The 21,858-nt window shown below is 57.4% G+C and overlaps 9 protein-coding genes across 9 annotated transcripts; 4 read left to right on the top strand and 5 right to left on the bottom strand.

The window, feature by feature from the left end:
- Window positions 1–29: 29 nt before the first annotated feature.
- Window positions 30–1,211, bottom strand: MKK02DRAFT_25936 (velvet factor; the record flags this gene model as incomplete). Its single annotated transcript, XM_053087117.1, has 6 exons — window positions 30–141; window positions 193–306; window positions 354–379; window positions 426–722; window positions 900–1,005; window positions 1,051–1,211. Coding segments are annotated over 6 exons (816 nt in total), but the record flags the coding sequence as incomplete, so codon positions are not given.
- Window positions 1,212–1,832: 621 nt separating this feature from the next.
- MKK02DRAFT_27315 (exocyst protein) lies at window positions 1,833–6,119 on the bottom strand (the record flags this gene model as incomplete). The annotated part of the gene is made up of 15 exons (XM_053087331.1): window positions 1,833–2,213; window positions 2,257–2,402; window positions 2,452–2,644; window positions 2,695–2,778; window positions 2,825–2,957; window positions 3,004–3,275; window positions 3,322–3,470; window positions 3,517–3,625; window positions 3,675–3,934; window positions 3,981–4,113; window positions 4,160–4,261; window positions 4,308–4,433; window positions 4,488–5,336; window positions 5,370–5,747; window positions 5,805–6,119. 15 exons carry the CDS (start codon window positions 6,117–6,119, stop codon window positions 1,833–1,835), a joined length of 3,630 nt encoding a protein of 1,209 aa, XP_052945674.1.
- A 200-nt stretch (window positions 6,120–6,319) lies between these two features.
- On the bottom strand, window positions 6,320–9,382 carry MKK02DRAFT_44595 (SGT1 protein-domain-containing protein; the record flags this gene model as incomplete). The annotated part of the gene is made up of 6 exons (XM_053093006.1): window positions 6,320–6,906; window positions 6,952–7,613; window positions 7,660–7,992; window positions 8,043–8,588; window positions 8,647–8,946; window positions 9,036–9,382. The coding sequence occupies 6 exons, from the start codon at window positions 9,380–9,382 to the stop codon at window positions 6,320–6,322; spliced, it is 2,775 nt and encodes a 924-aa protein (XP_052945673.1).
- A 624-nt stretch (window positions 9,383–10,006) lies between these two features.
- On the top strand, window positions 10,007–10,912 carry MKK02DRAFT_44594 (uncharacterized protein; the record flags this gene model as incomplete). Its single annotated transcript, XM_053093005.1, has 2 exons — window positions 10,007–10,359; window positions 10,429–10,912. The coding sequence occupies 2 exons, from the start codon at window positions 10,007–10,009 to the stop codon at window positions 10,910–10,912; spliced, it is 837 nt and encodes a 278-aa protein (XP_052945672.1).
- Window positions 10,913–11,312: 400 nt separating this feature from the next.
- On the top strand, window positions 11,313–12,570 carry MKK02DRAFT_33216 (uncharacterized protein; the record flags this gene model as incomplete). The annotated part of the gene is made up of 6 exons (XM_053088674.1): window positions 11,313–11,707; window positions 11,803–11,900; window positions 11,971–12,014; window positions 12,059–12,208; window positions 12,267–12,416; window positions 12,451–12,570. The coding sequence occupies 6 exons, from the start codon at window positions 11,313–11,315 to the stop codon at window positions 12,568–12,570; spliced, it is 957 nt and encodes a 318-aa protein (XP_052945671.1).
- A 473-nt stretch (window positions 12,571–13,043) lies between these two features.
- Window positions 13,044–13,576, bottom strand: MKK02DRAFT_44591 (peptidase S24/S26A/S26B/S26C; the record flags this gene model as incomplete). The annotated part of the gene is made up of 2 exons (XM_053093004.1): window positions 13,044–13,103; window positions 13,145–13,576. 2 exons carry the CDS (start codon window positions 13,574–13,576, stop codon window positions 13,044–13,046), a joined length of 492 nt encoding a protein of 163 aa, XP_052945670.1.
- A 31-nt stretch (window positions 13,577–13,607) lies between these two features.
- On the top strand, window positions 13,608–16,738 carry MKK02DRAFT_44590 (pre-mRNA splicing factor component-domain-containing protein; the record flags this gene model as incomplete). The annotated part of the gene is made up of 6 exons (XM_053093003.1): window positions 13,608–13,616; window positions 14,075–14,114; window positions 14,159–14,310; window positions 14,356–15,277; window positions 15,325–16,598; window positions 16,652–16,738. The coding sequence occupies 6 exons, from the start codon at window positions 13,608–13,610 to the stop codon at window positions 16,736–16,738; spliced, it is 2,484 nt and encodes an 827-aa protein (XP_052945669.1).
- A 907-nt stretch (window positions 16,739–17,645) lies between these two features.
- MKK02DRAFT_44589 (uncharacterized protein) lies at window positions 17,646–19,078 on the top strand (the record flags this gene model as incomplete). The annotated part of the gene is made up of 2 exons (XM_053093002.1): window positions 17,646–18,869; window positions 18,938–19,078. 2 exons carry the CDS (start codon window positions 17,646–17,648, stop codon window positions 19,076–19,078), a joined length of 1,365 nt encoding a protein of 454 aa, XP_052945668.1.
- A 344-nt stretch (window positions 19,079–19,422) lies between these two features.
- Window positions 19,423–21,691, bottom strand: MKK02DRAFT_44588 (calcium ion transporter; the record flags this gene model as incomplete). The annotated part of the gene is made up of 7 exons (XM_053093001.1): window positions 19,423–19,561; window positions 19,608–20,394; window positions 20,439–20,622; window positions 20,667–20,773; window positions 20,817–20,974; window positions 21,022–21,170; window positions 21,218–21,691. The coding sequence occupies 7 exons, from the start codon at window positions 21,689–21,691 to the stop codon at window positions 19,423–19,425; spliced, it is 1,998 nt and encodes a 665-aa protein (XP_052945667.1).
- Between the last annotated feature and the right edge of the window lie 167 nt (window positions 21,692–21,858).

Below are 21,858 nucleotides of genomic sequence, written 5' to 3'. Positions count from 1 at the left end.
GAGCCTGAGCTTGAGACCAGCTGACTCGATTATTCCGGCGGTGGTGTCCTAGCCGTGCGTTCGTTCTTACGTGCATTCAGCTTGAAGCCCTGCTTGATGAAATGCTCCGTCAACTCGGTCGGCTTCGGTATGCCTGGGAAGCTGTGGGATCAGCTGGTGAACGCGATACATACCATGTCTCGCTGGACGTACGCCTTTGGTGCCCACACCTTGAATATCTCGCTCTCGCAATTGGCGAAATGCGGGACGGGCGGCATCTGGGGTTTGATGACAGACAAGTCAAAGACACGAAAGCGCAGCCGATAGCTAGAAGGATCAATGATGATCTGGCTCAATGTAACGGATGCACGTACTTTCCCTCGGTGCCGACGCATAGATCCTTGAACCATCAGTCTAACGTTCCCACCGTAGAGGGGTGCACTCACGGTAAAGAGAAACCACAATCCTAGCTCCCCAGAAGGTGCGACGACCTTGACGCCCGACACATGTAGCGCCCCGAACAGATTCCTGCCAACCTCGAGACGAGCCTTCTTGCCTGACCTTCCCGACCCCTCCAATTCCTCGTCTGGTTGGGCGTGAGGTAACTTCCGCGTGCGCCCCGTATCACCAGGAGCGTCCGCTATCAAATGCTGAACCTGCTCCGGGTAGCCCTGCATGGTCCCGCTCGGACCAGCCACCGAACGGGTGTCCCAATGTTGATCCGAGATCCAGGAGGACCGGTGCTGCAGAGAGGGCATATTGGCTGATGACCGGTCCGATGTTGTGATGATTCGAGGGAAGATGGGATTGTGCCGTGGTCCGGGAGTGGAGTAGTAGGGTAGGAGAGGAGGGCGGTGCCCATCGTAGGGATGTCCGAAGGGAACATGATGTGAGGGCTCGAACAGATGGGTGTTGGCTACGTTTGAGGGGCCTTGCGTCTTGAGAGATTGGGGAAGAACGCCGGCGGGTAGGTCCACAGGGGGTGAGATCTCAGCTTCGCAGATCAGACAAGACGGGTCGATATCACTAGATCCGTCAGTCAACTCCTGTACTTCAGAGCCTTCTGCTTACCTCAAGTCGAGATCACTTTCCGACCATCCGCCCATGACGTCTTGATAACACTCCTTGACCCACATCCGCACTATGGGGACCGGGGCCAACGAACGCCTATCCTTGTCTGTCTTGCGCCGACCCGATACAGGCTCTTGCACACATTTGAAGAGGAACCTTTGCAATCAGCAGGGTTCACCAAAAGCATAGTGGCGAAGATTACCTGACGATCCTCCCCTCAAAAACTCCATCGAGAACATTGACTGGGTCCGTCCAGCGCTCCTCTGCTGCTCTCGCCTTTTCCTTGCCTTTCACCACAATTTCCGCTTGTCTCCCGATATCCATTCCTCTGCCATCGTACGAGTGCTGAACCTCAAAGTACTGGCGATTGGACGGTCCCGCACGGTCCCCATAAGGGTCACCATTGACCATCGAATGTTTGCCGTTCAGTCTCGCTGGCCCGGAGATGATGAAATCAAGAGATTCGTTGATGTCGATGTGGAGATATGACGAGCGATAACCAACTCATGCCCTGCTTCTTGATATGGTTCGAAGCAAAGTATAGAGTCAAGGAGATGTCGAGATGCAGGCCCGTCCGCTTCAAATCTGTCAGCAGGAATTCTACTTGAGTGAAGAACTGTACGTAAACCTGGTCATGCACCTGGAGGCGTTCAGGGAAGACTTGCGCCTGCATGCTTCTCTTACCGTAGTGGTGACTCAGCGTTTTAGCATCCGAACATCGACCTCCAACGGCTACTTCACCCCTAAACTTAGATAGCCTGTTGCATCCTCTGAGATATCGGCTATGACTTGGCCCGCTTACAAGCAGCATCCACATCCCCTGCTCCATACTCGAGATCCAGTCCGCCCTCCTTGTAGCTGTCCCGGATCATCTTGTCGTCCCTCGCCGTTTCCTTCTTCAGATCCTTCGTCACCTCGACCCATACCGCCTGGATCAGCGCAGCCGAAGCCGGGTCTACCCCGCCGGCAGCACCTCCCGCTGCCTCCTCGTCGGTAAAGTGTTTGTCGACACGCTTTGCCATCGCATCCACCGCCTTCTTCATATCCTTAATCGAGAAGTCGCGGAGGATCTTCTTGAGAGTCGAGCGAGAGTAGGTGGGATTGAGGGAGATCTCATTCGGCGGGGTAGTTTGTAGTAGCCGCTCGACTCCGTCGAAGAAGTCCTGTACATCAGCACAAAACCCAATGCAGAATGAAGAGACGTACCATCAGACGACCGAAAGAGCGACGTATGAGCATCCTGGTGTAACTGCTCATATTGTCCTCGTACAGCCCCTTTGCTCGTTCCAGGAAGACCGCCAAAACTGAGGCATCTATCCGTCGAAGATCCTCGACAAAGTGGTACATGTTTTCTGCGTTTGATAAGCGCGCCGCACCAGAAGACGGTAGGTAGTAACGTACCGATCATGATAACGTGGTAGTTTAGCTGGCCCTTATCCTCGGCGGCCTGTCCTTCCCCCTTGTCCATCTTGGCTAGATGCGTCAAACTCGCAAATATCGCAGTGACAATCTTTTCGTATCCGTCATTGACTCGGCGGCGGATGTCCAGGTCGCCATTGCCCTCGACCTGAGCCTCCATGCGCTCGACGAATAACTGCGGATCATCAGCCTTGGCCTGTCGGACGCTTAGCCTGCCAAACTTACTGGAAAGTGGCGGATGAAGAAGGTCACTCCACGTCTCCGCTTGCTGCTCGACTTTGCAGAATCAATGACTTTGACTTGCTCATTCTGCTAATTGGCTTTATTCGTCACGATTCAAAGGCTTATAACTCACGATGTAAGCATCGAAGATCGTATGCTGCTTGGCGAGGAGGCGATCAAACAGCTGGCTGAAGTATATGCTAGTATTCTCCTGCTCGGCCTCTTTCGCCAGTCTCTCGGTGATACCAATGACGCCGATCACCGAACTACCCGCATCAGCAAGAGTCTGAGTCTGGTTCATGAGTCACTCACATTGGGTTCCGGTCAACCGCAGCCTCGACCCAGTGTATGAGCTCGACAGGCACGAAGCCAAACACCAAGTCCATCATACTCCGCACGAGCTGGACCATGCCCTTGCTCATCCCGCCGCTAGCATGTCGAGCCGCTTGACGACGGAAGTACGAGTCGAGCTCCATGTGGTCCGCAAAGGTGGATTCGGTATCGCTCATATGCAGGAAAGCATTGATGTAGTCCTCCTCAGTGATGACTTGGTTGATGATCTCGGTCAGGGCGGATTGGTATAGCTGGATGATCAGCGGTATCCCCCGACCAAGGGCGTCCTGAGCTCACCTCGCCGATCTTGAGGCTGCCATCATCGCCATTCCGCTGTTTGGCTGCTGCCGCTTCCTTGCCCTGTCCGCCGAACCCTATGACTGCTCTCGACTTTTGCAGTGCGGAAGGCTTGTTCTGAGCGCTGGCTGCAGCGGCACTGACGAAAGCTGAAAGTATGGTCAGCCTGATCTCCTACAGATTTGACGAGCTTACAGGCTTCATTCGGCTCTCCCGCTGCGGACGTCTTGATGGTCCCCATGTGTCCCATCAACAGGTCCTTCATCTCGCTTTGATGCAGTGCGCTAGCGGTAGAGAAGTAGTCCTGCCATGTCAGCGCATGACTATGGTATGTGCGAAGATCCTGGACCTACCGAGCATAGCCGTTGATATCTCCCCTCGTCCATCTCCTTCATGAACAGCACCAGACCCTCATACATCATGAGGTACTCGCCCATAGTCGTATGTGGCCGCAACCCGCCCGCTTTGCCCTGCTTACGGAAGTCGGACAACGTCTGGTCAGACTGGTATTTAAAGGTGATCTCGAGGTAGTCAAGGAGCCGCTTGCAGAATTGGGATGAGGACTCCTGATACTCCCGTAGACGGTGTATTGTCGCTTGTACCTCGGCGTTGGCTTGGTCCATTAGCGCCGTCTATGTTGAAACTGAGGGCCTGCTCACCTGAGTCCATACCCGCTTGCAAAGCTTTATATAGGGACGCCGCAGCCTTCTCGAGCTCTTGCACACCTCGCGATGTGCTTGGCGATTCTTGCTGCAGGATCTTGAGATCTTCGGGTGGCACCTCAGCGATTTGCTAGGATATCAGCTGGATGCGCGGGGCCTGATGTAACATAGCTTACAAGAAGCTGCCTCAACTCGTCCAGTAATGCCTGCTGGTTGGACGTCTGAACTTGCAGCCCTCGATTTTGGCTCTCAATGTAATTGATATCCTCCGTGACAGCCTTACTCATCAGCTGATTACTAGCAGCATGATCGGGTGGAACTGACATTGAGATGTACTCGGTAGCCTGTTATTTGAGAATCGATATCTTCGAGCTCGAGTAAGGCCTCATCGATATGACCTAGGACTTGGGCTATCCTGTCGTCAGACTCGAGGAAAGCGTGAATGTTTGCCTGTCGGGTAAGCCCCCTCTCTTTACCTTGACTCCGCCACTATGAAGCACTCACCGAATCCAGAGCTGCCAGCTCATCTAGTAATCTTGACTCTATAGCATCTGCTCCCTGCTTCTTGACACTGCCATCTGCGCCGGCAGCAGGTGCCGTCCAGTCAAATCCCTCGAGCATTTCTTCCACACTCGCCATCACCGCATCCTCCTTCGCCTCCCCCTCGTCCACAGTCAAGCCCGCACCAGGTAGTAAGCCTGTGCGGCTGGTAAGCAGGACTTCCCGCGAGAAGGCCGTCGTAAGTGGTGGCGGATGAAATGAAGCGCGGCGTGTAGGCTTTTTGTGGTCGCCGGGCAGAGGGGAGAGGGTCTCTTGTGACGGGACTGACGGCGAGGGGAGAGTAGTGGTAATGATGGGGGCGAGCTGAGATTGTATCGGTGCGGGAGTATGATCTTTCCGATCTGAGAGCGCAGGTCGTGATGTGTAGTCCCGGCTGCCGCTACCGCTCGCGCTGCCATTCGCAACCATATCTGCCGAGCCTCGGGGTGTGCCGCGGCTGGGTCGAGAGGGGCGTTCTGGAGAAGCAGGGGAGACTGGCCTGGCCGAGTGCTGCACGCGGTCTACGCTTGGTTGACGGGCTCGATCTGGCCGGTCCGGGTAATTGGACGTCTCGCTCATCTCCCTCTGCGGCGCCGTGGGCCGGTCCCCCAGTCTGCCCGCGGACATGGGCACACCCAAGCCAAGTCCGCTCCCGCTCCCATTGGAGTGCCCGTACGGTCCCGGAGAGACTGCACCAGGTGTAGACCTGCCGTGGCCATTCACGCCCAGCCTGCTGTCCCCAGACGGCCGCCTCTCGAAGCTCGTACGCGCCGGAGGAATGTTCGAGTCTGACAAGGGCGACCGACTGAAACTCTCCGTCCGAGGCGTATGTTGCCGTTGGTCGACAAGACGAGTGCGAGAGCCCTGAGGTTGCTCCCCGTAAGACGAGCTCTGGACAGACGCGAAGGAGGAGGAGCTGCCCGACCGCTGAGTCTTCGGCATTTGGGGTGGACGCAGGTCGATATTGGAGGGGATATGTGAGGGTGATGCGGGAGAGATATGGCCGTCATACGCCGCGCTGTGTATGCTTTCCGACGAGTTGGACGTCGCGGTAGTAGGTCGACTATCGGAAGGGGGAGGAAAGTTGATGAGCTCGGGCGACTGGCCCTTGGTATATGTCCGATATACCTTGACAAGGGCGGTGAGGAACGTTAAGAGCTCCTTCGGCCGGTCGGTCTGCCAGTGATACCGCCGTATAGTCATCGTAAGGGCAAAGTCGATCGGCTGAGATATCAGCTCTCTACCCTATCCCTTCTACCCACGCCCTGTCCCCCGACTCACCCCTATCATCTCCACTACCCGCACATCCTCCAGATTCCACGTCTTCCCCTTACTAAACGTCAAATTGCTATTCCGCTTCGCCTTGTGGATCACCACCTTCCCCAGCTTGGTCACCGCCAGCATCAGATAGCGCTGCTTCACACCTGCTCCGCCAGATGGGGCGCCGTCGATGCCCGAATCATCCTCGTGCACCTTGACAAACGAGATGAGCGTTTCCTCCGGGGTTCCGTTCTCGTCCGTCCGCGCAAATAGGGATGAGATGATATGTTGGCGGACATCATCTGTGACCGGCGGCCGGCCGTTTGCGTAGCTCATGACGAGCGCTATCGTGGCTCCAAAGGGAAACCTAGTGGTAGTGAAGCGGAAAGGTATTGACGTGCGAGATTACAGCTGCAGCTGGCCGGCGTCACCGAGCTGAGCCGGGGTAACGTAAAGGCAGTTCACCATACCGTGCCTGATCAATCTACACAGATACAAGACATCCATCCAAGAAATCTACCGCTCTATACGTTGCCCTACTGCCCTCCGAGTCTCCCAAACAGATTCCCCGCAGCTCCACTCTCCCCTCCCTGGCTTTTATAACTCTCCAACAGATCCCGCATCATCTTATATTCCATCTTCCCCTCCCCATCTAACCCCTTGACTTCCTCCGGATCCACCTCTGGATCAAAGTCAAAGTCGTCATCATCCTCATCGTCCTCGATACCCGCCCCTTTCAGAGCCGCCCGTAGCTCCCGGTCCATCGCAATCAGGTCTTCCTCCGACATGGCGTCAAGATCCGCTTCGGTCGGCAGGGCCGGAAGCGGTCCGGTCTTGGGTACACCGGAGGGGAGCTTGTTTGAGATGGTAGTCTTCTTCGGTGCGGGCCCAGGTGTGGCTTTAGCTTTCGCTGTGGTGGGAGCAGTAGGAGGTGGGACGGGACCCTTCGCCCGAGCGAGCTCAGCGTCCATGGCAGCCATAACGGTATCGAACGAGTTGAGCGCCATATTCGGCTGGCCGTCCACGGGCGGGCTGACCTGTATCGACGGGGTAGTATCGAGGGCCTCGGCCGAAGGGGTAGCCGCTGACTCCTTCTTCTTACTCGAAAGCTTTGGCACAAAGGCTCATCGATCAGCTTGGCTTCTGTCCCCGTGAAGTGGTCACTCACCACCACGATCCTCCCTGTTCTTGACGATCCCCGCCCACATCTCCTCATCCACCCCCAGAGCCTCCCTCGCAAATTTCAAAAAGGCCTCCTGCTCTTCCCCCATATCCACATCCTCCTCCTCATCCCCGTTGACCACTACCGGCTTATCCTCGCCCATCTCCCTCTCGTGATCCTCCCGCACCTTCCGATGCATCGCCTTATCGATCCCCTCATCCCACCGTACGCTCCGATCCCGCTTCGTATCGAGCTCATCCTCATCCTCTACTTCCTCTATCCGAGGCGCCGTGTCTGCCCATCGCATCTCGGCGATCTGGCGCCCGAGGGTGCCAGGCGGAGGGAGAGTATCGTCCTCGTCATCTTCCGAGTCGGACTCGTCGATGACACCGTCGAACTCCTGCTTCGAAAGGACGGGTGGGCGCATCACAGATCCGCTGGCCTGGGGTACCGTATTTCGAGGAGCGGCGGGTTTTGGAGCGGCCGAGCCGACCATGACGACGTCCTCATCCTCATCCGCCCCCTTCTTGCCCCACTCGCCTTCCTCCAACGGGGCAACAAGACTCCGCATCCGTTCCTCCTTTTGCGCCGGAGTCAGGCTCTGCCACTGATCGTCCTCGTCCATCGCATCGTCATCGTCGTTGTCGTCCTCGTCGTCGGACAGCTCACTACGTAATCAGCTTTACTCTTCTGCGCCGGTGTCGCAAAGCTTACTCTCCGAATCTGGCCCCCATCAGGTCTCCTTCCCCGCCAACAAACGTTTGCACCTTCTGTGCCAGATCGTGCAATGCCTTCCCGTGCTCCTCAGTAGGCTCTGCCTGCTCCTCCTTCCCTTTGCCCTTCCCAGCTGCCGGCCCGGCGCCGGAAGCGTCCCGCCCAGATGCCCTCATCATCATCCCGTCCAGTTCGTCAGGCGAGACCTCCAGCCACGCCTCGCTGTCCTCCACGTCTTCTGCTTTCGCCGCGAGGGTGGATGCATCGATAGAGGGAGTAGCAGCCAACGCCGAGTCGACGAGATAGGCAAAAGAAGGCCGCTGCTCCTTGGTGCTTCACTTATCAGCTCCTCTGATGTGCTGGGAATCGTTGAGACGACTCACTCGTCCGCGCGGATCTCCTTCCAGCCCTTCATAGCCTTCTCCTCCCTCGCTTTCCACTTCTCACTCCCCTCCATCTCTGCGCCAAAGAATCCCGCCTTGCTCAGCGATTCGATATACGCCTTGTACCCCTTATCCGCCCGTACATCATCCCCGCTGACAGTCCCACTCCGCCCCCTCCTCCCTCCTTCCTTATACATGATCTCAAACCCCGTCGCCATCTTGACGCCGAGATCCCTCCACCGCCTCTCATCCGCCTCTCCATCTTCCCTGACTGTCCACTCCGGCCCAAAGACTCGAGGAGGGTGGAACACCTGGCCCTGTAGTTGGGCGTACGCCGCTCGAGTCATTGAGACGGAAGAGAGGACGGCTGGGGCGGGAGGGAAGTGTGACATTTTGGCGGCGGATCGAAGCTGGGAGGGATCGCGTACGTAGAAGCCTTCAACGGCGCGTTGGATGAGTGTGGGATCGGCGGAGAGGGCTCGAGCTATTGGGAGTGGGAGGTACGCTTTGGTTCGATGACGATGTTCCGAAAGTTTAGCGGGGTAGCTTAGGTCAAAGTCAGCTTATAATCTGTGTATACAGTCAGACAGATCGTCTAGCTTACTGTGATATCCTGTCCCATACAGCATTCTCCATCCCCTTCTCCGCCTCGTACTTGCCCAGCCGCACAGCCCGCACTGCATCTTCCTCTGACACGAAAGCCTCCGGGTCAAATTGCCTTTCCTCCGCTTCATCATCCGGTATATGGCGGACTGATAGCCCAGATGATCGGACATGAAGTGGTAGGAGGTGTAGATGGCCGCCTGAGAGCCAGAGACGGTTCTCGGCGTTCTCGGGGGATACCCACGAGGGGAGTTCGTTAGCTGCTTCAATGAGGAGGAATTCGCCGTCTGTATCTCTTATACTGGAGGGTCAGCTTTCCAGCCCGCACACCATCCTCCTGAGTACTGGCTCAAGGCCATGAGTCCCTTCTTCAGTAGACCGTAGACATACCTGATAACGATGTCCTTCCATTTCCTGCTAACCTCCCTCAACAGCCAAACGACCAACCACTCATCATCTACCGCATCGCCCACCCTCATCCTCCCCTCCAATTTGCCCCCTACACCCTTCTGCACCCTCCCAGAAGACTCAGGAGCGATCTTGAGCTCCCATGCATCCTTGTTCCAGAGCCAAGGGGAGGGGAGGAGCGACTGAACGTATTCGGTGATCAGGAGAGCGGTGGACGAGGGCTCGAGGTGCACCGGTAAGTGGAGCGAGTAGTGGAGCGTGTCTTCCGCTATGGTCGGGAGGGGGAATGCGCGGGACTGGGAAGACATTGAGGGGAGTGAGGAGTCCATGATGCAAGTTATGGGAAGGAGGAGAGGTGGACGGTCGAACAGTCGAAATTCGGTAGAGGCCTCTTGATTTTGGCTGGGTGGCGAAGTTAAGCTTAAGCTCGCCCAATGGCCCTGGCCCTAAAAGAGGCATCCTGCAGGTATGATGCCTGTAGGAATGCACATCCGCCTGGCCTGTGAATAGTGACTGTCCACAGCCTCACCCTGCGACAGATAAGAGCTCTGGTCGATGGAACGTGCGATATGACGTCGCCGACGGTCAACGGTGCACAGCCTGAAGGATTACCCATTCACATATCAATGTAGCAGGAGGAGTCCTGACGTAGGGGTGAACTCGACCCGCCACGTCCGAGTCCCGCCCCTCTAGCGGGTTGATATAAGAGCTCTCGCCCCGAGATCTCTTGCTCTCCATCCATCCTCCCACCTATACCTCAAACCAGAGTCCCCAGTCCGCAAATCTCTAAGCGTATCGCGTACACTGCTCATCAAGCACAACCGTAAGTACGTCGTCTGTTGCCAAACAAGACCAAAGACCAAACACCAAACAAGGAGGCGAGCTGATGTGTCCCCAGAACGCTTTACATCGCCCTCCTAAGGCTCGAAATCGCCGCCATCACATCCCGCGCGATGTCTGCCGCCCATATCAACGACGACACCATGCCCTCCATCGTCGCTCACGCCGGGACTGGCGTAAACACCCCTTCGTCCCCTGCCTCGTCTGCCGCATCTTCCCTCAACCTCACTCCGCCCGAGTCGGTCGTATTCGATGACGACTCGTGCGTCATCATTGGCGGCGAGTATTTCGACCTCGATGCCTGCGGGGACGAGGCGAAGGACAACATCAAGGACAAGCTCGCGGAGCATCACGGCGAAGGGGAGGTAAAGGAGGAGAGGAAGATCGTGCTTGTGATCTGTGGGGGAGGGGCGAAGGCCGGGGGATTGACGTTCATGTTCCCCGCCGAGCAGATCAAGGAGCACTGGTGAGTATGACCTCCTGAAATGAAAGTAGTCTGTGTGGAGACAGGTGGACATCGAGCTGACATTCACAGGGGCAAGCAGCGCTGGGTCATGCCTATCTCCATCTCGCACGCCCACGCCAACGCCAATGCGGGCCACCTGGTCTCCCTCCTCCTGGACGATCAAGAGGAAGAGGTCGACTTCACCTCTTACTCGTTCAAAGAGCTCAACAGCGCCGCTTCCATCGCCGGGGACCTCTGTCTTCGCCGTATTCAAGCGGAGATCAAGCCCCACATGCTCGCCAAGCTCGCCCAAGCCGCCCCGGCCATGTTTGTCGACGCGTCCAAGCAAGGGAATGTCTGGAGAATGGTAGACGCCATCCGGTACCTCGGATCCACCGACAAGTCCGCTGAGATCCTCGCGCTTGTCGAAGTCGGGAACGCCTTCTTTGTCCGCATGCTGGCGGCGGCGGTCGAAGTGACGGTCGGAGGTGGGGATGGGGAGAGCGTGGACTGGGAGGCGGTCGCGGATGCGTTTGAGGACGGGCTTGAGGCTCTTGGGGAGGATGATGACTAGGCGGAGGAGTACTGGTCAAAAGTCCAAGGGAACAAAAGGGCGTGTGCAGACGGGGTGCGCATGCTCAGGATATACATAGTTTAGTGTCTGTAGCTTGTCTCGAGATCAGTAGTATGCGAATGTGTCCTAGACTCCTCTCTGACGACAGCATGATCTTCCCTCCTCTCAGCCAACACCCAGCCTGCATGATTGCCACATGCTGTGCGCTGTGTACTCTGACCAGAACGGGCGGGCAAGGTGAAACACGCGGAATCACCCGAAGCGGTAATCCCGATAACAGAGGAATGCTACGCGCCTTCGGCACCATAATTTCTGACCCCGGAACGCGTTGCGCCGCGCCTTCACGTCTCTTGTCCCTCCTTGTTCTTGTCGACGTTGACAGCTTATCCACGCCGTCACCATGGTCCTCCAAGCCCTGTCCGGTATTCCCGTAGCAGGCATCGCGCGACTCGCCAACTCCAGCCGCAAAGAGCAACAGCTCGCATGGAAAGAACCCGCCAAGGACCGGCCTCGGCCAGACTACGTCCCGCTCAATAAAATGACGGAGAGCTATGTCGCTGCGAAGCAAGTCAGGGATGCAGGGGACCGCATGGAGGGCCCTGGTGCGGAGGGGAAGATGGGCAAGGAAGAGGATGAGTATGCGTACGAGGATGAAGAGGGGGGTGGAGCGACTGCGCCTGGGTCATCCCGGGCTCAGCAGAGGCCAAGGACTTGGAAGGGGAAGTTCGTTGAGGCGGGCGAGGGAGGGATGCGGTCAGGACCGGTGTTCCAGGAGAGATGCGTCCGAATGCCGAAGTCCATGCGATTATGTTATGATGGATGAGCTGGCAGAGCTGCCGCTGGGTCGTTGACCACCTCGTGCGATGGAGGCCTTGTCATGCTCCCCCCAGCTCCCCCTCAAGCTCAAATGGAGCCACTTGTGCACTTGAGAAACTGAAACACGTGCGATTGCCCGTTCGGGTAATCTTGAGACGAGGAATGCTGGCGCGTCGGCGCGTGGAGATGCCGCTTTTCTGGCCATCACATATCCTCTTCCCCTTCACCCTTCTTACGGTCAGAGCCAGAACTCACTGCTTCCACGATGCGCACCTCCGCTGCTGGCGTGAGTCACCCAGCTTGCAGATCGTGATGGAGCTGACTACCTAGCCATCTCGCGTCCAGCTCGAACCGAGATCTCAGGCGCCCGCGACCGCTCCCTCCCGCTCAACGAGGAAAGCGCCCGCCAAGGCCTCAAAAAAATCGCAAGACAAGAAGCCCGCTCCCGGTCTGCCTACAGGTCAGATCCATACCATAGACGTGAGTCGCTGGTGCCCTTCTTCTATCGCATATGGAGACACCGAAGCTGACGGTAAAGACTTTCGCTTCCAGCTCGTCCAGCAAAGTCAAGGAAGAGACCAACGAGGACTATGTACCCAAAAAGGTCGAGAAACCTGTTGCGCAGCGAGCGCCGCGTACGTCAGGCCCGGGCCAAGTACTCGGGACAGGCGCAAGTGCAGTGAAAAAGGTGAGTGCTCCAAATGGAGCTGGACTGATATCAGGGCAAGGGCAAGGGTAAAGGCAAGCAGAGCTCGCCGCCAGCGGAGGACGATTTGGAGGCGATGAGGCAGAAGAGGCTTGCTGCGCTTGAGGCGCGGATGTCCGTCGAGCCTGAGGCCTAACGTGGCGGTCCGGGGCGGTTGTGTACAGTATCTGTGAGAGGATCTAGATGTAGGACGCATGTTTGGGTTGATGTAGGAGTATTGTCGGAATGAAAATATCGATGTGGACTATCATCGCCGAGCTGGCGATACCAAATCCCAGTCTAACATCGCATGGCTCGCGCGCGCAGCTCTACAAACTAACACATCTCAGCCACAAGCTCTGAATGACTGCTCCTCTGCCCCGGCGCCATCGCAGCGTACTCAGCATCGACAGTCTCCTCCAGCTTGAAGGCGCAGCATCCATCAGGCAGCGAACTCTCGGGAGGGAAGAGCCCATCGGCGACGGCGACCTATATATGGGCGTGTTCTTGACAAGATTAGCCGCGGATCTCATTTGTAGCACCCGACTCACGTTATGAGGGATGTGATGGTACCGTCTTACGGTACTCTGCGCTGGAGTACGGCTGAGAGTGTACCTAACTGTATCTTCACTATGGATCGAGTACCCGAGGTTGCGCTGACTCGTTAAGCCATTTGAAGTTCGGATACACCTATCCCGTTAGCTCAGCCCACGACAAGACCAGTCACTCACCCTCGCCAGCACCTTGGCCTTGACGATCCCGACCGGGACAGGCCCATACGTCCTCGAGTCGGTACTATTGCTGAGATTGTCCCCCGCAAGCCATACATGCCCCTTGGGCACCTTGATGAACTGCCCCTCCCCTCTCCTTCCCATCCTCAGCGGCCGATCATTTGTCGATACCGCGTCCCTATTATTCACCTCCTCCTCCCATGGCTCTTCCCCCATCCACTTTCTATACCCCGTCCCCCTTCTCGGCTCCACCTCGACCACATCCCCCTCGACGCCAATGACCCGCTTGCAGACGGTATTGCGGGGATCGGTAGGGCTGAAGGCTACGACCAGATCGCCGCGCGAGGGCGAGAGGGACTTGGCCCATGGTCTGAAGTAAGGCAAGGGGGAGACGAGGACCCAGTCCCCGTCATGCGATAGAGTTGGGAGCATGGAGAAACCGCTGCAGAGACGGAGATCGGCGATGCAGGTGGTGAAGAGGTGATAGGCTGCGAGCAGCTGTACCGTTCTGACCGCCGAGTGGAGGACAGGCGGGGACCTGATAGACCTCCACGCTGGGGACATTGGGTGAATAGAGGATGGGCTGTAAGGCAAGGTATAGTCGACCATACTGTTCAGCTTGACTTGGTCCTGGCTGGGACGATTTGGTGGAGGAACGGGATCAAATTTGGCTGGGCTTTCCACCACCACCAAAGGTTCTCTCGGCTCTCCTTGTATTGCACCTCTCTTCGCTATAACTCTATATAACGTCCCCTGCAGCTCATCAAGTACTCTGAGGACGCATAGGAGCCTATAGTCCCCCGAAAAGTCGGCTCGAAAAAGCACCGGAGCGGCGTAAACATCTGTGATCTCTACGAGCTTCGCTCCGCTTTGTCGGCAAAATGGTATGTCAAGGCTACTCACCCCTTGTTACCAGTACTGACAAATTAGGTCCGAATCATCATCAAGGGTGGTGTCTGGAGGAATACCGGTAGGTGGACCGGCAAAGGGAAAGGCTTGGAGCTAATAGAATAGAGGACGAAATCCTCAAGGCGGCCATCTCGAAATACGGCAAGAACCAATGGGCCCGTATCTCATCCTTGCTCGTGAGGAAGAGCCCGAAGCAATGTAAGGCGAGATGGTATGAATGGCTCGATCCGTCGATCAAGAAGGTCGAATGGTCCAAGGTAAGCTACACGCCCATATATCGCGGGGCATCACTAACATATTAGACGGAAGATGAAAAGCTACTCCACCTCGCCAAGCTTATGCCGACTCAATGGCGGACCATCGCCCCTATCGTCGGCCGTACCGCTACTCAGTGTCTAGAGCGGTATCAGAAGCTTCTCGATGATGCCGAGGCGCAGGACAACGAGGAGCTCGGCTTAGGCGGAGGCGATAATCCGGAAGCTCAGGCAGCGGAGGGTGTCCGGACGCTCCGTGCCGGTGAGATCGACACGGACCCGGAGACGCGGGCGGCTCGACCGGATCCCGTCGACATGGACGACGATGAGAAGGAAATGTTGTCGGAAGCTCGGGCGCGTCTTGCCAATACCCAAGGCAAAAAGGCGAAGCGGAAGGCGCGGGAGAGGCAGCTGGAGGAGGCGAAGCGGCTGGCCTTCTTGCAAAAGAAGCGAGAGCTCAAGGCGGCCGGGATCAACCTTCGACCCAAGACGAAAAAGAAGGGGATGGACTACAATGCGGATATCCCTCTCGAGAAGCGCGCGGCTCCCGGTTTCTACGACGTCAGCGAGGAGGCGGCCAAGACGTTCTCGGCGCCGGTCGGACAGTCACTCCGGGCACTCGACGGGAAGCGGAAGCAGGAGCTCGAGGAGGAGCAGGAGAAGAGCAAGAAGCGGAAGGGGGATGATGGGAAGCCGAAGGGGCAGGCGGCGCAATTTGTGCAGGCGCGAGAGGCGCAGATCAAGAAGTTGAAGGAGCAGGAGCAGGTCATTAGGCGGCGGAAGCTCAATCTGCCGATGCCGCAGGTGGGAGAGAGGGAGCTGGAGGATATTGTCAAGATCGGGCAGCTGGGAGAATCGACGAGGGAGATGGTGGCGGGTGACGCGGATGGGGCGACTGGCAGATTGCTGGGAGACTATGATACCGTCAGGGGAGCTAGTATGGCAAGGACACCGAGAACTGCAGCTGCACGTGAGTTATATTGAGCCGATTCTCGCTAGGCAAAGCTGATATTCCAGCCGATACTATTCTCGCGGAAGCACGGAATCTCCGAACCATGACGGCCACCCAAACACCCCTTCTCGGTCAGGAAAACACTCCTCTTCACAGCGGCGACGAAGGCACTGGCTTCGAGAGCGCCACTCCCCGCCACGATGTCATGGCTACGCCCAATCCCCTCGCTACTCCACGCGGTATGGCCACTCCCCGGTCGGTCGACGGCGGGATGGGTCAGACGCCTATGCGGACACCCATGCGGGACAGTCTGAGCATCAACGACTCGACCCCCATGTACGGTGCCACACCCCAGGAAGAGAAGCGGCGTATGGCGCAAAGCCGACGCGCTCTCAAGGCTGGCTTTGCTTCCCTTCCAGCGCCGGAAAACAACTTTGAGCTGGCGGAGGAGGACGAAGAAGAGGAGGAAGGGGAGGATGTGGTGATGACGGTCGAGGATGCGGCGGAGCGGGACGCCCGGCTTAAGGCGGCGCGGGAAGAGGAGGAGCGCAAAGAGCTCGAGCGGAGAAGCTCGGTGGTCAAGCGGTCCCTCCCTCGTCCGGCCAACGTCGACCAGCGCCGGATCTTTGGCGAGCTGTCTGACGGCGAGACGTCCACCATCATCCAGCTCATCAACTTTGAGATGGCCGCTTTGATGAAGCATGACTCGCTCGCACATCCCCTCCCTGGTTCGTCCGCCCCATCAGGCATGTTCAGCGACTACGACATGCCTGACGACGACTATGTCGATCTGGCCAAGAAGGAGGTCCATGCTGAGCTGGCTCAAACGGTCGGTCTTCCAGGCGCCAACGAGTCCCAGCTTCGGATCGCCATCAATGCGGGAATCGCCGATGATGCTTTCGACGCGTCCTGGGCGAAAGAGCGGGAGAACCTCATCCTCCATCCCATCCTCGGTTGGGTCGAATCGGAATCATTATCCCCAACCGACCTCACATCCGCCTACTCCCACATGATCAACGCGTCCAAGGAGCGCATGATCGCCTCGGCGACTACGGCGGCCAAGGGGGAAAAGAAGCTTGCCAAGCAGCTCGGCGGGTACCAGGCCATCAATGCCAAAGTCCGCTCGGGGATACTGGACGCGATGAATGATATCCACGCGACCAAGCGGGAGCTGGAGACGTTCTTGATGCTCAAGGGGATGGAGGAGGCGGGGGCGCCAGGGAGACTGGAGAGGAAGAGGGAAGAGGTGGCGGTGCTGGAGAGGAGGGAGAGGGATCTGCAGGCGAGATATGCGGAGTTGAACGATGAGCGGAGAGAGCGGGTTGAGGCTATTGAACAGGTACGTCCTTCTGCTCCTTTGCTCTACGATGAAATCAAGGCTGATCAATATAGCTCGAGGAGGACAAGATTGTGCTGTCGGCGCAGCTGGCGCTGGACGACCAGGAGGAGGATGGGGATGCCGGTATGAATGGGGAGTAGATTGTCTGACATCTAGATACTGAATATGTATTCCACCTGGTCGTCTTTACCGAGTCTACGACGGGCCGACCTCGCTATACCACCAGCGTGGTAAGACGGACTGCCTGAGACCAGCTTGCGTATAACATCACCGCCACAACATGACTAACGCCGACGTATACCCGGCGCAGGGCGGTGTGTACAACGATAAAGGATGGGCCTGCTCTGACGTGTGTGGTCCAGCTGTGACACGTACGATGCTACCCTCCAGGGTCCGAACTGAAAGGTTGTCCGAGTATCTGCTCATGTGGGGCCAGCTGATGGTACTTGGCGGGATCTTGATAGCTGACGATCTTACCTTCCACGTGCACACATATCCCTCAACCACACATATCCCTCAACCACACAAGATCTCACCAATCCCTCACAACCTCCTCCTTCGCCCACCAACTGCCATAACATCTCCCCTTTACCGCCACAACACAGCTCGGACGCCGATGAATGCATACGTCTCAGATGATCGCGGTGCTGAAGACGAGGACATTGCTGTCGTGCCGGTGAACTTTCCCATACTTCCCATACTACAGGTCCAAGACGATCACGGTGCCGAACATAAAGAAGACCCGCCTGAAGATGAGGAGCCATGCCATTTCGACCTCTCATGCTTCTGGGACGGCCGCAGTCCAGACGGGGAGAAAACGTCAGATGGCGTCGGCCAAGTGTATGCTGGGTTTGCATACGGCACCAACGCAGCGCCACCGACCGGGAAGAAGGACCTCTGCGATCTCTTCACACTCATCGATCCCAACAAAGACCTGAGTGAGCAGTGGGCGCGCGCTCGCTCGCATGGAGGTTGTGTTGACCGTCTTTCGTCCACCATCGCCGAATGCAGCAAGGCCTACAGCAAGCTGAACAATCAAAGAATCCGATGACTCAGCTGGGCCCCTTGACTGACGCCGATACCGATTGGTCGGACGCTGCCAGAATCGCTACGAGATTGTTCCTGCTTACTCGCGCATTGGGAGATTGGAAAGGGTTGACATACGACCAGGTCACTGGTCTGCGCAGGGAGCAGGAGCGAGACTTGGATTCCCAACCCCAAGCTGGGGCGCTCAAGAATCTACGGGCTGATTGGCTTGCCGCGAGCGCTTTCGCCAGCCGGTGCGGTCAGCAGGACCTCTTTGCAGACATTCGTCCGAGCGAGACAGACATTGTTGACAACATCGATGCTCTGGATAAGGTCATGAAGACCCTGCTGTCCAGGCTGAATACTACCGCCACCCGCGCGCAAAACGCTGAAATTCACAGGCAGGAAGACACCAAGCACTCCCATACTGCGGAGGAAGAAGACACATGTTGCTCAGGAGCGCTTGACGACATCAGCGTCTTGGGGGATGATGATGTCCTACCCGTACCCGATACCCCAGGCCCTCTTCCTATCTCACCCAGCCCTTGTCTGGCAGCCGACGCAACGCATACTCCTACCCCCTCTTCAGACGGTGAAGATGATTCCATGTACCACGAAGGTGCCCTCCTTGCCGGCGACGACGGTGGCCAGATCCGCAAGCTACGCGCCGCCATCCAAGAACGCGTACCCAATCTGTCAGAGCTGACAGAGGATCAGAGGAAGGAGCTATACAAAGACGGAGGATGGGATGATGCGTTACGGGCCGCGGCGTGCTTTGTAGAGTTGTCGCACATGGTGAACGCGACAAAAGACCCCACCAGGACGATCCAGCATTTCCACGTCCTTCGGCCTGACGACTACAGCGCAGAACAGTCCGACGCACTCGCCGATATCCAGTGGGCCGGGCTCGTCGCAGCGGTGAATCACAGAGCGGAAGCGACGGGGTTCGCGAAGGACAATTTCGTACTCTCAGACGATGGCGCTTCACTCTTCGAGGTCGAGCGCTTGACAGAGCACGTCAACCGGGTGTGGGCGAAACAGGAGAGTTCCGTCTCGAAGCATGATTCACGGGAGATTGAGCAAGGTCCCGTTCTGGGAACATCCATGCTCCCGCATGACACGGAGGAGGATCGAAGGCTATGGGAGCGCGCCTTCGATGAGGCCAAGAGAACCAAATACGACAATATGACGGCCCGCGCTGTGTGCACATCCCCAGTCGCGGAGACAGATGAAAACTCGCAATCAGTAAGTACACATGTACCGTCTCGCTGCATCCAGTCCGATCCGCGGTACTCGGCGCTGACACATACCAGAACCTCCACGCGAGCGGCTCAACGAATGACACTGGCTCTTACATCGGCTCTGCGCTGTTCGCGGTCGGCGCGATGAGTGTCGTCGGCTATCTCGGGCGGGCGGCTTACAATGCGTTAACCGGTGGGGATGAGGACAGGTAGTCATGGGCAGCTGGATTTGTATGGTCTTACTGGTGGGCGTCAGGTACAGAGTAGATGTGGTTCAGTATCGACTCGATGTAGCTGTGGTAGTCTTTGCCGCTGTCAGTACACGCATCCTTGGAGGTTAGTTTGGAGTGAGGGTTGACGATGTCAGCGTCGCCAGAAGATCGTCTTCACAATTTCATATTGTACAAGGCTTCTTCCCATCCTTCGCCTCAATCCAGCAGCTCATCCCCCGAAGAATCCCCATGAACAGTTCTCCGCCATGACCGAATGAAAGGTGGACGACCGAATATAAACAACGCATGCTCTTCGTGTATAGATGCGCACCCCGCCGAGGTGTTTTACCGGATGGGGTTGTAGAACCAAGTGACGAGCGCGATCGAGACATACGCCATCATCATGGCGAAGCCTTCGAGGTAATTGGTGCGCCCGTCCGAGATAGCGAAATTGACGAGTAGGACAGCGATGACCAAGACGATACTACAATATCAGCATGAGCCCCACCAGACCAGAGACAGGTACTCACGTCTCGAAAGCGTCAAAGAAGAGGGTCAACGGCTGCCCGATCGCCCAACCAATCAGAACCAGGATGGGCAAGATACCCAGCGACACCTGGATACTGGAGCCGACCGCGATGCTCATACTCAAGTTGAGCTTGTCTTTGACCGACACCGTGACCGCCGTAATGTGCTCGACCGAGTTACCGATGACGGGAAGGAGGATCAGACCGATAAACTCGCGCGAGACATTGGACGCGGCCGTCATACCGTCTATGGAGCTGACGAGGAACTCGGCCGTGACACCCGCAAGGGCAGTCATGGCGACGAGCAGACCGACGGCGTACCAGAATTTGATGGTGGGGAGCTGGCGGTGGGGGTCGACATCTTCCTCCTGGAGACGCTGGACCGCCGCGGTGGTGAGCGGGGCCGGAGCGCCGGGCTCGCGGGGGACGCGGACAGCGGGTACCTTGGGTAACTTGAAGCGGGTCTTCAGCGGTGGTTTCTCCTCGGACCCGGTGGTCAGAGCGGTAGGCAGGACGGGAGGGTCGATGGTCATGACACCCGCGCTCAGGCCCCGCTCGAGATCCGTATCGTTGTCCGGAGCTTCCGATCGCTCTCGCCCGGAGAAGCGGCGGAACCGACGGAATGGGTGACCCGAGGTATCACGCGACGAGGTGGTAGAGGAGGTGTCGGAGCTACTGCCAAGGGTGGACACCCAGTGGGGCTTGGGGAAGACACGATTATTGTCGGGTACCGGACCAGGCAGCGGGTGGAGAGGACGATTCCGGGGGACCTTGAAGAGGTACGCGTGAGCTGCCGTGTCAGCTAGATCTCAGTGGACTAGAAGAACTACTCACTGTATAGCTGGAAGGTGAGGAACATGGCGTAACACGCAAGAAGGATGAAGCTGAGACCCCGCGAAATGATAAGGAGGTTCTGCAGCTCGACGCCAGTGGGCGACGCGCCATTCGGGATGCTGTCGACGCCAACGGTGTTGGGCCAGGCATAGTGGTAAGCAGCCGGAAGGGTGATGGCCATGAGCTACGGATCAGCGTTACTCTGTGAAGGGGCCAAGTACCACTTACAGTGATACCCAGCAGACCGATCTGCATTTGAGCGTTGGGGATGGCATACATCTGCTCGTGAAACCGAAGACCACCAGCGAAGTAGGAACAACCCAGAACCAAGAGCACTTAAAGTCAGCGTCGTCTTGAGCAAGAAGAGGTCAGGCTTACGGTTACTGAGGATGGACCCGATCATACTGGCTTGGACGATATCAATCTGCCCATCGACGAGGGCGATGATGGCGATGAGCAGCTCGACGGCGTTTCCGAAGGTGGCATTGAGGAGACCTCCCCATGCCTCTCCAACGCGGAGCGAGAGCTCTTCGGTGCTGTAGGATCAGCAAGAGCCCAGTCACGACAAGGTAGAGCAACTTACGCAAAGGAGATACCAGCTGCGAGCGGGATGACAGCAATAAGGCATGTGACGAACACAGCGACGTCATTGGCTTTGGCGAGGTGCAGACCCCACGCGACTGGGATGGCGACAGGCAGGGCGCAGACGAGGGGTGCGCATTTGAGAGTGTTCTAGAGGTCAGCATGTGCCAAGCTCCGCTAAGGCGCACGCGACTCACGATGAACGAGGCCTTCCAGGTGACTTCTGGCACCGCTTCGTCATCGTCCCCATCGTGGCCCTGATGGCCAGAAGGCATAGTTTCGTTGGTTTCCGCGCGATTCAACTCCATCCCCGCGATCGTCCCATCCTTGTGCTCGTGCTGAGCTGCGGCACTCCCGACCGGCAGGCCGAGGACCGACTCGGGCGAAGGTGGCGGTCGATTACCGCCACCCGAGCTAGAGCTCCCGTGGTGTCTCTCATTGTGCGCTGCACCGGTCCGATCGGACGTGGAGCGGATGAGGAGGGAAGGACGATGATAGTCCTTGCCTGTGACCGTAGGCAGAGGCGATTGAGCCTCTACGGCGTAGGCTTGGCTGGGCGATGATTGCTGTAGGCTATCGCTTGTGGGGATTGGGGTATTGCTCGAACGCCTTCGTATAGCGGCCTCTATATCGGGCTCGGGTTCCTGCTCGACGAGTACGGGATTGACCATAAGAGTATAGGAGTATGTGCTGGTGTTAAGAGCGTATGTATAGAGAGATAAGGCGGAGTGAGAAAGGAAGAAGGGAAGGTCCAGAGCCAACGTGCACTGGATCCTTATACTATCGCGCGGTGAGCGACTGGCTTGGCGCTAGGAGATCGAATATTACTCCTTTGGGC

Source organism: Dioszegia hungarica (assembly GCF_025882075.1).
Source record: "Dioszegia hungarica strain PDD-24b-2 chromosome Unknown MKK02contig_8, whole genome shotgun sequence".
NCBI classification, from domain to species: Eukaryota; Fungi; Basidiomycota; class Tremellomycetes; order Tremellales; family Bulleribasidiaceae; genus Dioszegia; species Dioszegia hungarica.
This window is presented reverse-complemented; position numbering and strand designations above follow the sequence as displayed.